The 14300-nt window shown below is 51.3% G+C and overlaps 2 protein-coding genes across 3 annotated transcripts; both read right to left on the bottom strand.

Annotated features, from left to right (window-relative positions):
* Positions 1-377: 377 nt before the first annotated feature.
* AOC2 (amine oxidase copper containing 2) lies at positions 378-6271 on the bottom strand. Its single transcript, XM_032320253.1, has 4 exons — positions 3911-6271; positions 1739-2024; positions 1371-1500; positions 378-1042 (listed from the first exon to the last, which is right to left on the bottom strand). Exons 1-4 carry the CDS (start codon positions 5496-5498, stop codon positions 776-778), a joined length of 2271 nt encoding a protein of 756 aa, XP_032176144.1. The 5' UTR covers positions 5499-6271; the 3' UTR covers positions 378-775.
* Positions 6272-6887: 616 nt separating this feature from the next.
* Positions 6888-13735, bottom strand: PSME3 (proteasome activator subunit 3). 2 transcript variants are annotated; one of them, XM_032320252.1, is made up of 11 exons: positions 13484-13735; positions 12753-12785; positions 12569-12631; positions 12262-12366; positions 11107-11155; positions 10443-10555; positions 10137-10205; positions 9914-9981; positions 9760-9814; positions 9550-9636; positions 6888-8665 (listed from the first exon to the last, which is right to left on the bottom strand). In XM_032320252.1, exons 1-11 carry the CDS (start codon positions 13523-13525, stop codon positions 8585-8587), a joined length of 765 nt encoding a protein of 254 aa, XP_032176143.1. In that variant the 5' UTR covers positions 13526-13735; the 3' UTR covers positions 6888-8584. The 2 variants fall into 2 exon arrangements, with proteins under 2 accessions (XP_032176143.1, XP_032176142.1); XM_032320251.1 differs by lacking the exon at positions 13484-13735 and adding an exon at positions 12888-13445.
* Between the last annotated feature and the right edge of the window lie 565 nt (positions 13736-14300).

Below are 14300 nucleotides of genomic sequence, written 5' to 3'. Positions count from 1 at the left end.
GGTCAGGGTTGGAACTGGGGAGAGCTGGGGGAGGCAGCAGTAGAGGGGGTTTAAAAATAATGCAACTGACCAGTTGAGCCTGGAGAAGCAGTACCGGTAAGGAGCTGGGTCTGTGCAGAGCAGCCCCTTGTCCCCCTCGCCCAGGCTTCTTCCTCCAACCCCCACCTTCCAGGGCCAGATGTTCCCTTTCCTGTAACTTGGAACTATTGTTCTGCTTCCAAGGAAACCCCCCACCCCCAGCCCCGCAGCTTCCCAAGCGGCATTCCTTGGCCTGGTCTGTCCCTCTTGCCCTCTCTTCTTCCCTTGCTAATTTCCTTGGCTAGAGTCCTTAATATTCTCCGGGGGATTCTAGATACTTCCAAAGTCAAATAGAAGAAACACGAGCAATAAAAAAAATCTTGTAGTACCTTTTATTATAAATCACACACACCATCTATTTTTACATAATTCTATCTATTCTTCCATTCCAATGCACATGCATAAAGAAACGTCTGGTTTGATGTTCACCAGATGTGAACACTAGCTATTTCTGAGTGGTAGAATTTGTGGTGTTTCACTTGAATTTTTTAATAATCATATCAATTGTATACATCCATCATTTAAACAAGATGAACTGGAAATAAGAATTAACGGAAGGGATATATAGGGGTTCAGTGTGGGAGACTCTTTCCTAACGAATGTTAAGAGGATAGAAGTCAAGGGAGCAGGAAGTGGGAACAGAGAAAGGTACAGATGTCTCAGCAACTCCCCTCCCTGTCCCACTACACCCTTGGGGCTACAAGTCCTGGTAAAAGAAAGGGGGCAGGTCCGGGACACAGGCCGCCAGATTGGGGATGCAGGCCACGGGGTTGACATTGCAGAGCCCAGCATCCTGGCCCTTCTCAAAGTAGACGCTGCCAGGGGAGAAGATGGAGGGATCTTCATCAAAGAAGTTATAGGGTCGGAGCAAGAAGCCAACTCTGTTTCCTAGAGTCACTGTATTGGGGACATCCTCAGCATGGGGGATATGCAGGAAGCTGGCTGTAACCCAAGCCACCAGGTCCTGCGGGAAGAGGGAGAGGCTGAGACTTTGGGGAGGTGAAACCCAGAGACCCACCCCTCCTCAGCCACAATCCCCAACCTCTAGCCTTGGCCTCACTTCCACCTCCACCCAGCCCCAGGTCCACATAGCTGGCAGGGTGACCTTGTGAGAAGCTCCGTAGGGTGTTCACTGTCCCCTGGGCTAATCACACCTCAAGAGGGATGACCTGCATTGGCCCCTGAATCGGAGAACTGGAAACCTACCATTCCCTCCAACCTACGGTCAGGGGCTGGGCAGCCAAGACGTCAGGCTTCAGTTGCCCTTCTCCTCTGCCTCTAGGGCTACCAACCTCTCCTAAGAGGGTCTCATTGTTGATGAAGTCAGCAAAGGCCATAGTAGGGGTCCAGATGTCATTCTGGTAATAGATGCTGCTGCTCTGTGACTCCTCCTCCTTCCTCCGGGTCACCACGAGCTGGTATCTGACCAGGAATGTTGAAGGAAGGTGGTATCAGGAAATGTCAGGGGCCATTCTCGGCCTCGAAGTCCTTTGGACCAGGTTCTGTGGGACAGCATTTCCCATCCCATATCTACTTGGAGCTGAGGGGAGGCACAAGGGTGAATGGTAAACCAAGGGCAGTGAGTTGGGGTCTTCAAGAGCTGGGATCGGGGAAGAGGACCCGTCCTTCCCTACCACCCAGTGCCCAGAGCCCTCCTCACCTCCCCCAGCTGAGGGCCCTCTCCATGTCGCTCTCCAGGGGCATGTGTAGGCCGAGGGGGCTGTGGATCTGGATCCGGTACCCGCGCTGGTGACCCCAGGCATTAGTCTGGTTGCCAGCCAGATAAAGGTAGCGGGGAAGGGGCTCTCCCAAGGAAAAAGCTGTGAGATCCTCCGTTCCGAGGACCTGCCGGGTGAGCTGTGGCCGCTGCAGGTGGTGCTCTGGACTCCAAGGGGCTGCCACAGGTTTAAACACCACATCTTCGGCTACCACCCAGTTTTTCAGCCCTGCCGGGGGAGGGGGGAGAGGAGTTCCACACCAGGTGAGAGAGTCCCTTGTCCTCCCCCACGATGCCCACTGCGCTGGCCTGACAAAGGGCGGCAGAGCTCTTCAGAGAGCACCGTGCTGGGAGCCAGAAGGCCTGGATTCGAGCGCTAGCCCATCCTCTTTGAACCTCATCCCTATCAATACGGCTATGACCAGTCACAAGTAGCTAGTTCCATTTAAGATTTCAAGTTCCTCAGTCACACTGGCCACATAGGACTAGTAGCTAACACATCAGACAACGCAGATGGAGAATATCTATCACCGCAGAGCTCTGTTAGCACCGGTCTACGTGGTAGATATTAGGCTGATTCTTTACTTTTCTCTCTCCATCTCTACAGCGGGCGTAATAAAAGCTGTTCTGTGGCTGAGCTCTGCAAGTGGAAAAGCACATGCAGGTGGCTAGTTACATTCTTGGAACCATGAAAGAGAGATTTGTCTTGCAGGAGCTGCCTGGAAAAACCCAGTCTCCCTCCAGAGCACCCTGTTATCTTCATCCCAGCTCTTGAAACTTTGCTTTCCACCTCCACAAGGTGGGGACCACTTTGATGTGTTGTTGTTTTTGTTTTTCTGGGACTAGATTGAGATCTTATATTGTCTGGAAGTTCCCTAGAACGCGATTGCACTTGTAACGTACACCCATCTTCCCCACTTAGTGTTGCTCTGCAGGTTTGGGGTGTCCGTGCCTTTAAACAGGAATGATGGTGAAGGCACCCAGCACCCTGCAGAGCGCGCCCTACTGAGGCCAGCACTTCTGCTGCCTGTCCCTCGAGCTCCACACTCCAGGGATCCAGGACCTGTGACTCAACTTCACTGCCTGAGACAAGGCTCTTTAATGCCAAAAGTGCTGAAGAGAAACTTCAAATCCAAGTCCTATTCCAAATATGTCAAAGAATAATTTAGGTAATAGGTTCATTTAGTCATTCTATTTTCTTAGTTCTCCTCCGACCCCAAACCGCGTGTTTATGGTCTAGAGGGTAAGAAACTGTCTGACAAGAAGGATGCATGGTTACAGAGCATTATACCTGGGTAGCCACTTCTTGCCCCTTCTCCCCCACCCTCCTCAGCTTGGCGAGGGTCTGGTAGATTTCTGTTTTTTTGTTCTGGGTCTAATAGCCCGTGATTTGATTAAATTCATTATTTTGTTCTTGACGAAAATCCGTCAGGAGCAGGAAGTCCTCTCTCTGCTTTGAGCCCCACTTGAAAAACCCCTTTCTACACTTGCAGCAAGCCTATTGCATGCCTGCTGTGTCACCAGAGGTCCGGCGGTGAGGACATGTTCTGGCAGGGGTGGGATGACTCTCCCCAGGAGGACGGTGGGGCCACCATCCTATGTCCTGTTTTATGAAATCCTGTGAAGCAACCCTCACTAGCACCTCCCACCCCCGTGCCCCAGGACCACCTTTACGCTGAAAACCTCCTTAGGCTGCTTCCTACCTCTGCGCAGGCCCCTGCTTTCCCCTCCTCCACTGTCCCCCAGAATCAGGAAGAAAACTCAGAGCCCCAAATCCAGCCCCAATTGCTGGGGCAAATTCACTAGCCGCAGAGGCAATCAAGACGAAGGCCACCAGGCCTGGCCATTGCATTCAAGCCAAGTTTCACAACCACCCCTGCAAGGCGGTGGGGCTGGGTAATCAGGGCTGCGTAGGGCCACCCCTTCTACCTTCGGCCAGATACCCAGCACGCCCAGGATTTCAGGCTGACTGCAGCCGAATACGCTCCAATCAGCCCCTGCTCTGTTAACCACAGTATGTTGTGCCGGCCTGCCCCTCTGCTGCTTCTGGCTCCATCTGGGGGTCTCCCTTCCCTCTGCTCCACCCCGAGCCTCAGTTCTCACCCGAGCACTCACCTGCCACGTCCAGGTCCAGCTTGAAGTGGAAGGCATGCGTGTGCACTGCCCCCAGCACTCGATCCCCCACACGGTTTCCGAAGAGGAGGCTCTCCTCACCCCCACTCAGGAAAGCCGTGTTGATATAGCCTGTGGCATGAACCCGCCCTTCCAGCGCCCCATTTGGGTGCAGTACAAAGTCCCAAATGTAGTCATAGTTGCCTACAGAGGACACAGACCTGACTACAAGGGCCGAGCCAGCCAAACCACCATAGAAATGACTCTCGAGGTGATTGTGGTGCCTCCGAAGGGGTAGTCCTTGTGCCTCCTCGAACACACACACAGCCCCTGGGAGCAGCTGGACTGCCCCTGTGCCCACTAATGTGTGGATGTCCACCATCGTAGACTGATAGGGGCAGTCGACACCCCGAACCAAGCCCCGGCTGTGACGGCCAAGTCCATAGCTGCTATCCAAGTATCTGGTCATCATTGTCTTGGGTGAATCAGCACCATAGACGGATACACACTCCTGGACACTGACTTCGTAGGCCACTCGCTCGCCCTTGAAGCGAATATCAAAAATCCTCATGCCACTGAACACCCCATGACCAAAGGTAAATGTCCAGAGGGAGGATGCCACCAGGTTCCCCTGCACGCTGTACTGGGAGCCCTGGGGTGAGAACTGAAGAGGGGGGAGAGGACCTGGGGAGGTCCGGGACTTCAAGGATGAAGCCCCATTTGGCAGGGGGAGAGGAACCCTAACCACTTCCAGGCGGCCAGCCTTAAACTCCCATTCCAACTGTCCCAAGTCTGCATAGTAGCGCCCAAGGTAGAAGACCCGTTGGACAGCCCAGCGGGCAGGGTCCAGGGCCCTGTGGTCCAGCAGCAGCTCCAGCCCCACCGGGTGAAGGAAAATCCCAACACCTGAGATGTTATGGTAGAGGGCTATCCAGGTAGCACGGTCCCCTGAGCGCAAGCCACTAGGGGTGGCATGTAGAGGTGCCAAAGTGGAGCCATTGTAGTTTAAGACAGAAGCCAGAAAGCCTGGGGCTTTGGGTAGCTCCACCTCCTTCAGATGCTTCCACATCTGGGCAAACTCAGCTCCCAACATGGGGCGGCGGTGGTAGGGGAGGGGGCCCCCGTGACGCTCCACGGTCACATCCCGCAGGTAGGAGGGCCGTGGCAGCGGCCCCACCACCAGCTCACTCACGTTGGGCTGGGGCTGTCCGCCAAAGAAGACGATGGCCAGTGCCTCCCGGGCAGGTGGGGGGCTCCCCCTGTCCAGGTGGGCCAGGGCGGCGGCCTTGGGGGGCAGGTGCAGCTCCACCGAGAAGATGCAGTTGTCCGAGGGGCGGGCCTGGGCTGCATCCACCAGGCCTGGCCCTAGCTGCTGGGTCAGGAAGCTCGTCACAGCTGTCAGCTCCTCTCGGCTCAGGTCTGCAAACAGCTGGCTCTGGCCGGGGTGTGTCCAGGGCTGGGTGCTGGGGGACACGGAGGGGCAGCGGGGAGGCTGGCTGGAGCCACCTTGGCTGGTCAGCAAGACATAGGCCAGGGCAAAGATGGTAATGAGGGACAATGCCAGGAATACAAGCACTACCTTGAGATTCATGGTGAATGCGGAGAGCTAAGGAGAGTCCTACCAGCGGCTCCTTCCAGTTACTAACATCAAATCAGGGCTTATATTCAGTAGGATGGATAGGGATGGAGAAAACTCCACCCTGTGGGCTGGACAGGAAATTTCTGACCTTAATTTATATAATTCTGTTCCAATTTTCTGTTCCGTGGTTTGGCTCCAGGCACTCCTTCCACGTGCATAGGCTCTCCCCTGCCCCTGGGCTCCTGGCCGCCGCCCGACAGGAGTCCTGACTGCTGTCACTCAGACCAGACTAGAGGGCCATGTGGATTAACTCTGAACTCCACCTTGCGCTCAGAACAGGTCTGAGGGAGAATGCAAACCTCAGACGCCCAGTTAAGCGCCGTGTGCTGCAGGCAGGCGCCAGAATTATCCATTTCCCTGCCTCCTCGCAAGGACCACCTGCCAATATTCCCACAACCCACAGCCCAGTTCAGCAGTAAGTGCTTGGCCGGCTGCCAGAGGCCAAGCCCTTGCTTGGTAAAAGTATCAGGTCTCTTCTAGCTAGTCGGAGGGAAAGGAAAGGTGAGCACCCGGGCTCAGCGGTCAGATCACTATGCTGTGGGACCTCAGAGGAGTTACTTCTCATGAATTTCACTGTCCTCACCCATAAGGCAGAAGTCACCTACCCCAGACTCATGAAAATTAAATATGGTCATTCACATAAAGCACTTAACAGAGCCCAACACTGGGGAGGCATTCAAAAATTGTTAGCTACTGCTACTGAGCTCTGAAACAGAATACAGCAGACGTTCCTCCACCGTTTCAGACCTTAAATCTCTTTTTGCAGAGAATCAGTGAGGGAATCACTGGGTATCAAAAGGCTACTCTGCAAGGTTGGAGTTGAGGAAGCTTTATTTCAGAGACAGCTAGAATCCTAGACGGCCCTCCCAAGTCATTGGAAAACCCAAAGCAGGAATCCCTGGCATCTCCTCAAGAAATTTAAGACACTATTCAGTGGGGAGAATTCATCGAAGGTCAAGAAAATGAGCCGGTAGGCTGTGCCTCAAACCAGGTGATCCCCCAGCTACGGAACTAGAGCAGCCTCTACTGGCAGTTCCTGGGTATCAACGGGCAGAGGGAGCAAGGCACTGCCATCTGGGCAGGTTAGACAGAAGCAGCTTAGGTTTGGGAAGAGCTAATAACCTTCACATAATTCAGACAGACCACAAATGAAGGACCCACCCCTGCCTCTTGGTAGGCAGAAGCCTCAGCCTTCCCACTATTTGAGAGAAAAGAGGCAGCTCAACTGGTATAAAAACACTCAATAGGGTGGCTGGAGGTGTACGTGGAGGTGGGGGGTCCCACAGGCACGCACCTGAGTGTGGGCATGTCCCTAGCCACCAAGAGCATCGCAACAGGGTCTGCAGCTTTAGAAAGAGGTCAAAGTACCTGCATTTTTAATAATTTCTTGACATGGTAAAAGAATTTTACATTACGATCCAAGGGTGATAGAGTGAGAAGGGGCAGCAGAATAATCCAACAAACAAAAAGGGAAACTGAGAAACACATGGTGGGGGGGGTGGTTAGCTGGAAGGGATCTGGAGGGTAGGTAGGGGCACTGCCCAACTAAAATGCAATTGGTTTGTTACTGAGTACTATTCATGGGAAGACAGCATCCTGACTCCTTCTCTATAGCATACCGGGAGTAAAAATGATGCAGCTGGGTGGAAATGTGATTGGGGTTGAAGGCAAGAGGAAGACAAGGGAAGAATTAAAGTCAGAAACAGACACAGAGAGAGTCACTGGCAGGCTGACCGCAGATACAGACCCTCCAGTAGCGGCAGAATGAAAGTGGGGCTTTGTGGAGGGTTAGGAGAAAAGCTGTAACAAGTGAGAGCTCGGGAAGATTTGAGGAACAGGAGGCAACTCTTCTGTGGTTTTGACTTGCCCAGCGGATTTTCACATACACACAATGCATACACGCAGGTGTGTGCACGTACACACACATATACGCAGGTGCTGCTTTCCTTGGAAGCACAATACTATAAATAAGAGAACTATTTGTCCCACAGGAAAGCCCAACAGAAGCAGCAGTATCTGGCCTTCACAGCTGCAGACAACCCACCCCGATTTACAACTGGCCTAGAAGAGGCACCCAGGAGTCAGAGGACCAGCCTTTGCAGTAACGCCCCAAAAGACCCGAGTCGCAGAGGAAGGGGCCTTCCCCCAAATCCTCTGATTCTCATCTCTCCTCCAATTCATCAGCCTCTGAGCACCGAGAGGCTATATATATATAATAGCAGAACGATGGGCCCCGGTAGGTGAGGACTAAGACTACTATCAGCTTCTGAATGATGTGTGTGTGACAGAATTCATGGGATGGGGGTGACGGGACACAGGAAAACAACAGACGATGGGATGGAGAAATCAGATGATGGAGTAGGAAGGCATGTGCGTGCATGTCTGTACGTATGTGTCTATCACACACATATATGTATGTGAAAATCCTAGTTATAAAAACATCTCAAGGAGCTAGGGACTTGGCAGAAGGCCTAAGGTGTTTCTTGTCATGATCAGGTTCAAGGTGGGATGTATGCAGATGGGAGACCCTAAGTTATCATCAGGGAAACTGGGGGGAGAATCCAATGTCCCACACAGTGGCAAGAGACACTAACCTGACATCAGAGAGGAGCTGGACAGCACCCCCCAACACCTAGCACTTTCCTTCCAGTTCCCTCAGCTTCTAATCAACTAGTCAACAGAAGGGGGGGAAAAAAAAAACAACACAAAGCTCAAGACACAGGAGGGCGAGGGCAGGGAGAGAAAACACAAGTATTCTTGTGCCAACGTCCTGCACACACAAAGCTGGACTTCTCCAGAAATTAGGACATGTCGGGTGTGGGGCATTAGGGAAGGAAATAGAAGAGTTCCTGAGGCCTGAAAAAAGAGGTAAACACGTCACAGAACTACATGAGAGTTTCATTAGACTCTAACTAAAAACAGAGAGAGGTGGGATTACTATTTCCAGCCAGTTTCCCCATCACGATAGTCATGTAACAAACCAAGGCAATGTCGGTCTTGAGCCAGACTCACAGAGTCCCCTGGCCCTGGCCCTGGCCTCAGTACAGTGTCTCTGCATTGCTGCTCCGGGGCCGTTTGATCTTCTCGATATTTTTCAGGATCATGTCATGTAGAGTGACCTGGGAGAAGAGGCCAGGGAATCAAATTTGTTCCACCCCAACCTCCCAAAGAAACCAGATACCCCCCACAAAGCCCCAAGCAATCATATGCGCAATCCCAATCTCACTCACTGGAACCCCAGCTCAGGGATCCCAACACCAGGGATCCCTGGGAGCTTCCCAGGCCCCAGGCGTCTAATAACAACTAACATTTCTTGAGCACCTATCATAACCAACAATTGGTACTGGGTCTTTCAACGTGTTACTCTATTTATTTATTTATTTATTTATTTTTAAGGATTTATTTATTTAAGAGAGAGTGCACGCATGCACATGAGTGAGGGGAGGGGCAGAGGGAGAGAACCTCAAGCAGACTCTGGGCTGACTGTGGAGCCCGATGCAGGGCTCAGTCCCACTATGCACGATCAAGCCTTGAGCTGAAATCACGAGTTGGATGCTTAACGAACTGCACTACCCAGGCACCCCTATTTCACTCATTTTTTAAAAACCATCTTTGTAAAAAACAAAACAAAACAAAAAACCCCATCTTCATGCCATAGATATGATGTTCCATCTTACAGATGAAAAAACTGAAGTTTAAGGTTCAACAACTTGCCCAAGGCCAGATTACAGGAAGAATTGGCTCTGAACCCGAGCCTGTCTGACTCCACTGCCCACACCTTCACAACTACACTGCACAGCACTCCCTGCCATCCAGACAGAAAGGGAGATCCCCAGCCACACACTCTCAATGAGCTTCTAATTCTCAACACTCAGCTGATGAGAATTTACCCTCTTCATTTTATCCCACTCCATCCTCCATCTCAAACCCCAGGGAGCGGCAAGAGAATGAGAGCCAGGACAAACAGCCAGGGTGACTGAGGGCAGGGACCAAGGCTACTTACATACTGATTCCTTAGCTCTGATATGATGAGCCGAAGGCTGATATATTCTTTCTCATCAATCTCTGTCACGGTGCGACGATAGTCCTCCTGAAAGGAGGGAGGAAAAGCCTAGTCTCGAGGCCAGCCTGTCCATAGGCAGCTCTTGCCGGGCAATGGCCACTCCTCCCTTTCCCTTCCACGTCCACCCTCAGACCCCAAACCCTTACTTACCACATGGGGATATTTAGCTATTTTAGAAACCAATTTGGCTCTTGTAATATAATATCTAAAAGGAGAGAGAAGAAAAGGAAGTTGCAGGAGACCCTGGACAGTGCTTGCCATGTCACCAGCCCCCAATTCCTGGGCCAAGCCCAAGAAGTCCTACCTAGATATCTGGTCCAGATAAGATGCAGCTTCACTCTCAACAGTTCTTAGTTCTGCAACTGTCTCCTCCTAAAAAAACAAAACAAAACAAAAAACCCAGGTGTTGAGGTCAAGTCATTTCCATGTCATCCAAAGAGCAGACCAGGGGAAAACAAACAAAGCAGGTTGAAAAGGAGAGTAAGCCTTCTGAACCTTCCTCTCCAGTTTGTATGCAAGCACGTTACCTGAATGGATACCCCGAAGTTGTTCCCATCTTCTATCCTGGGAATCAAGAGCTGTACCCACATTTTGACCTGAAGGGTGAGAGGACCAATATGTACATATGAGGATCCTTGTTTTTTTCTGCCAAAGCCATGAAGTATACAGCCCATGCTGCTAGCTAGGACCAGATGCTGGGAGCAAGGGAGCCAAGATACTTCATGTGCTAACTCCTCTATCATCTCCACGCTTCCTGCCCCACATCCAACACTTTTCATAGTTCAAGCCAGGCTTTTTGGGATCAGCCCATAGGTCACTAGCCCCTGCCTCACCGTGTTGCATTTCTCAATCAGCAGCCGGATCTCAGGTTTCACTTTCTCAATAATGTCCACTAGCTGCTGGTTGCTTTTTAGCATCCCATTGGGCATCACGAACACCTTGGTTCCTGGCAGGGACATGAAGAAGGTCAAACGACTGGGGTGGAGGGCAGGACATTAACACCCCCACCCCCCACCTTTCTCTCTCCTTCCCCAGAGCCATGAGATGCTAGGACCTCTGCCTTTTATCTGCCACAATCCTACCTACAAACCATGACCCCACCAACAGAATCAAAAAAAGAAAATGTATGGATTAACAAATGAGTGTCTAAAGTATGCCAAAAGTCTGAAGAACAAGGAAATGAAAATACGCTCTAAAGATTTGATGTACCAACGATTACTGAAGAGAAAATAATGTGGAACTTGGACTTCTGTGAAAAACCTGAAATGTGCAGCCACCTCCAACCTCTCTCCCTTGGCAGTCTGCACTAAGCAAAGCCCTCCCTGTTTACTGGGACATTAGGTTTTGGGTGCTAAATTATGACCACGTTTGGAGAACGTGGGAATGTGAACTCTGAAAAATCAAGTCTGATCTTATTTCCTGATCAGAGACTGCCAGATCAATCCCCCTGCTCAGGGCTGCAAACCCGGGAGTAGGTGTGGTAGGGCTGGCTCTTACCTTGGAAGGCCTCTTCACACTCATCCAACCTTCGCTTCTTGTAAGTGGGCTACGGATAGAGACAGGGATTAGCCTGCTCTTCACACCCATATCCCCATCACAAGTTCCCCTTCAGGTAACTTTGCCAGGTTGTTTTAATTTACACACAATTTTCTAAGCACATACAGGGCTTTAAGGATAGATTCTTGCCACAAAGCAACTTACACTCTAGTTGGGAAGATCAACCTTTCAATTGACATATTAAGCACCTGGGGGGAGGGGATACTATAAACAACAGGAAAAATGAACCAGTCAATGCAGGGTGAGGATCATTAAAGGAATATGTACACATCCTCTGGTTCCACAAAGAAGCACAATATTCAATCAATGAACATGTGCTTAGCACCTGTTATGTACCAGATATAGAACTAGGTGCTGGGGATACAAAGTTGATTAAGACAGCTTCTGCTTTCCAGAATTGCAAGCTCTATCAATGAGACAGTAACTCAAACAACAATACAGTGTTATCACTGTTATTATAAAACGTGGTCATGTAACTGATAAGCACTAGGTGCTAAAGATACCTAACAAAGACAGGGACTACAGTCCAATACACAATAAAAACTGCTCATCCTGTAACAATACTCAAGACACTGACATAGGGGCACATGAGGGGCTCAGTTGTTAAGCGTCTGCCTTCAGCTCAGATCATGATCCTAGGGTTCTGGGATCGAGCCCCCGCATTGGGCTCTCTGCTTGGCAGGAAGCCTGTTTTTCCCTCTTCCACTCCCCCCACTTGTACTCCCTCTCTCACTATATCTCCCTCTGTCAAATAAATAAATAAAATATTTAAAGGAAAAAGAAAAATAAGACACTGACATAGGTGAGAAAAATCTTGCTTAGAGCCACAGGGACAGACCAGACAACCAGAGGGAACCTGCAGCTATCAGTCTTATGTGGCACTCACTCTAGGACAGAGTAGCATCAGGTTATACACTTCATGCTATAAATGAAAATCAGGGTCTAAAAGTGGTATACTGGAATCAGCATGTCTGTAAGAGCCCTCATTCCTAGATCCTAATCCCACTGTTTCCTCTGTACATGTTCAAATTGACTAGGAAGTAGAGAACAGAGAACTACTGCTTCAGAATACAAAGAGAAACGCAGGACACTCACACCGTCCAGTCCATCGTGGCTATTGGTGAGAAGAATGGGGTCAGGGACTGGGAGATTCATGTCTGAGTGGATCTGAGTTAGGTCATGGATGTTTAGGATTGGTTCCTGAAAGAGAGACACCCACCCCCAAAACAATATTAGTCTTTTCAAAATGAACAAAGAAGTATTTCATTTGAAGGGCAAGAAATAGAGTGTTTTACTGTACAAAACAAAATAGAATCAACACATGATTTCTCCCATTTGACAGAAAGACCAGAGCCAAAAAAAAGGGGGAGGGTTTTGAAGAAAAGAAAAGGGTCTCTCTCACCTTCAAAAAACTATCGAGTTCTAACAACTTCTTTGGAAAAAAATTTGCCACCAAGTCTTCTGCCTGAAGATGAAGGAAAATACACTTCAATTAATAACTGCGGGAAGCTCTCTCTCTATAGATCTCTTCTCTGGGAAATTCCAAACTATCAACCAACACTTATTTTTCTATTTATTGCACTCACCTCACTTGTGATCCGCTCCCTGAAAGAATCAACCTAAAATTAACAAAGAGAGCAATTCAGTAACAGCAAGTCAGTAGGTGGCAACAGGGGTACCAGCAGGATGGGAAAACCCAAATCCAGCTGTCTTCCCCTCACCTTATAATTGTAATGAGAAGCTGAGAGGCCCCCAGACTGTAAATACTTTATCTTTTTGAGGATCCATTTCTCCATCTCAGGAGAGGGAAGCGGGGCTTGAGAGTAGCACCCACCTGTCTTCCCTCTCACCCTCCCTCCCTGAGTCTGAAGCTGTCTGAATTTGAGAGCAAACAAAAGGCAGGTAGACAGGGGAGATATGAGCTCACAAACGTGCCAAGTCCCCATCCAGACCTAGCCTTTGATACCAAGCAGGTCTGACACCAAGGGTAGGGGCAGAGAGAGTAGCAGTAGCATCCGGAGGCGGGGACGTTGCTGAGCTGGGGGACTTCCAGCTGTCACTGGCCTAAAGTGCTGCGTCCACCACGTGTCTGCGGAGGTCTCACCGGGGCTCTCCACCACCAGACGTGGTTCAGAAGGCCACCCTATATTATCCTCTCCCCCGATGCCATCTCCGGGAGTGGGGGGCTGGGCTGAGCTGAGCGGAAGCTCAGAGCTGGTGTCCCCAGGGAGACAAAGACGCCATGGGGAGTGGGAAGCCGGTCAGACTGCTTGGGGATCGAAGCGAGGGGTCAGGAGGCCCGGACTGGTGCCGCTACCTTGAGCTTCACTTCCTGATCCACCTTCAGCAACGAGGCCATGGCCGGGCCGGGCCGTGTCCGCTCCACAGGAGACCGGAGGCGCTGTGGGCTCCGGGGAGGGGATCAGAGGGACGGGAAGAATCTCGGCTGTTCTAGGGACGCGGCCGCCCTCGCTGGCTCACTCACTGCTCGCTCGCTCGCTCCCTCCCTCCGTGCCGTCCGCCCGCCCGCCTGCTGCCTGCTGCCTGCTCGCTCTCTCGCTCGCCCTCCCGGCTTTCGCCGCTCACGCCGGAAGTTACGTCACAGCCAATCGCCGGGACTCCGGAGAAGCGCACGTGCCCTGCGCAGCCGCGCTAGGGTCCAGCACTGGACGCTTGGGGCCGGACTCGTATCCCCTGGCTTCCTGTGCCGGGTAAGGGTGAAGTGGGAAGGAGGGTGGCAGAAGGTGGTTTGCTGAAAACTGAGCATTAGAGAGACTCGAGTATTGTTTGACCTTCTATTAGGTCGGCGCTCGCCCTTGCCGGGAGGAACCTTCTGAACCGCTGCCGCCTCGGGGATGGGAGGACCACGCCGTCGCGCCCCAGTGACGTCGGCCCAAGGAAGCCGGCGCGGGACTCGGGGCTTCTAGTCTGTGTTTTTTGCTGCCTCCTCCCGTCGGCCGAAGCCCTAGTGTTAGGCTGGAGCCAAACAGAAGTCAAATCCTGTGGTACCAGGCTTACCCACCTTTCTCCGCCACTTACTCTCATACATTTCGAGATCTCAGGGATTAGCTGCCTGATGGGCAAATTGATACCCAGAGTGGGGCACTGCTTGTCCAAGGCTGCATAGTATTTCC

The sequence above is a fragment of the Mustela erminea genome, chromosome 18 (assembly GCF_009829155.1).
Source record: "Mustela erminea isolate mMusErm1 chromosome 18, mMusErm1.Pri, whole genome shotgun sequence".
NCBI lineage: Eukaryota > Metazoa > Chordata > Mammalia > Carnivora > Mustelidae > Mustela > Mustela erminea.
The sequence above is the reverse complement of the archived record's forward strand: the minus strand, read 5'-3'. Positions and strand labels throughout refer to the sequence as shown.

Excerpts from the sequence above, each read along its gene's own strand:
- PSME3 (XM_032320251.1), bottom strand. The coding sequence starts at position 13,112 with ATGGGGACTTGGCACGTTTGTGAGCTCATATCTCCCCTGTCTACCTGC. Across the intron at positions 10,556-11,106 it reads GTGTGAAGAGGCCTTCCAAG|GAACCAAGGTGTTCGTGATG; the intron begins GTAAGAGCCAGC and ends TGTCCCTGCCAG. Across the intron at positions 9,815-9,913 it reads TATCTGGACCAGATATCTAG|ATATTATATTACAAGAGCCA; the intron begins GTAGGACTTCTT and ends CTCTCCTTTTAG.
- AOC2 (XM_032320253.1), bottom strand. The coding sequence starts at position 5,498 with ATGAATCTCAAGGTAGTGCTTGTATTCCTGGCATTGTCCCTCATTACC. Across the intron at positions 2,025-3,910 it reads GCTGGACCTGGACGTGGCAG|GGCTGAAAAACTGGGTGGTA; the intron begins GTGAGTGCTCGG and ends CTCCCCCGGCAG. Across the intron at positions 1,043-1,370 it reads ATGAGACCCTCTTAGGAGAG|GACCTGGTGGCTTGGGTTAC; the intron begins GTTGGTAGCCCT and ends CTCTTCCCGCAG.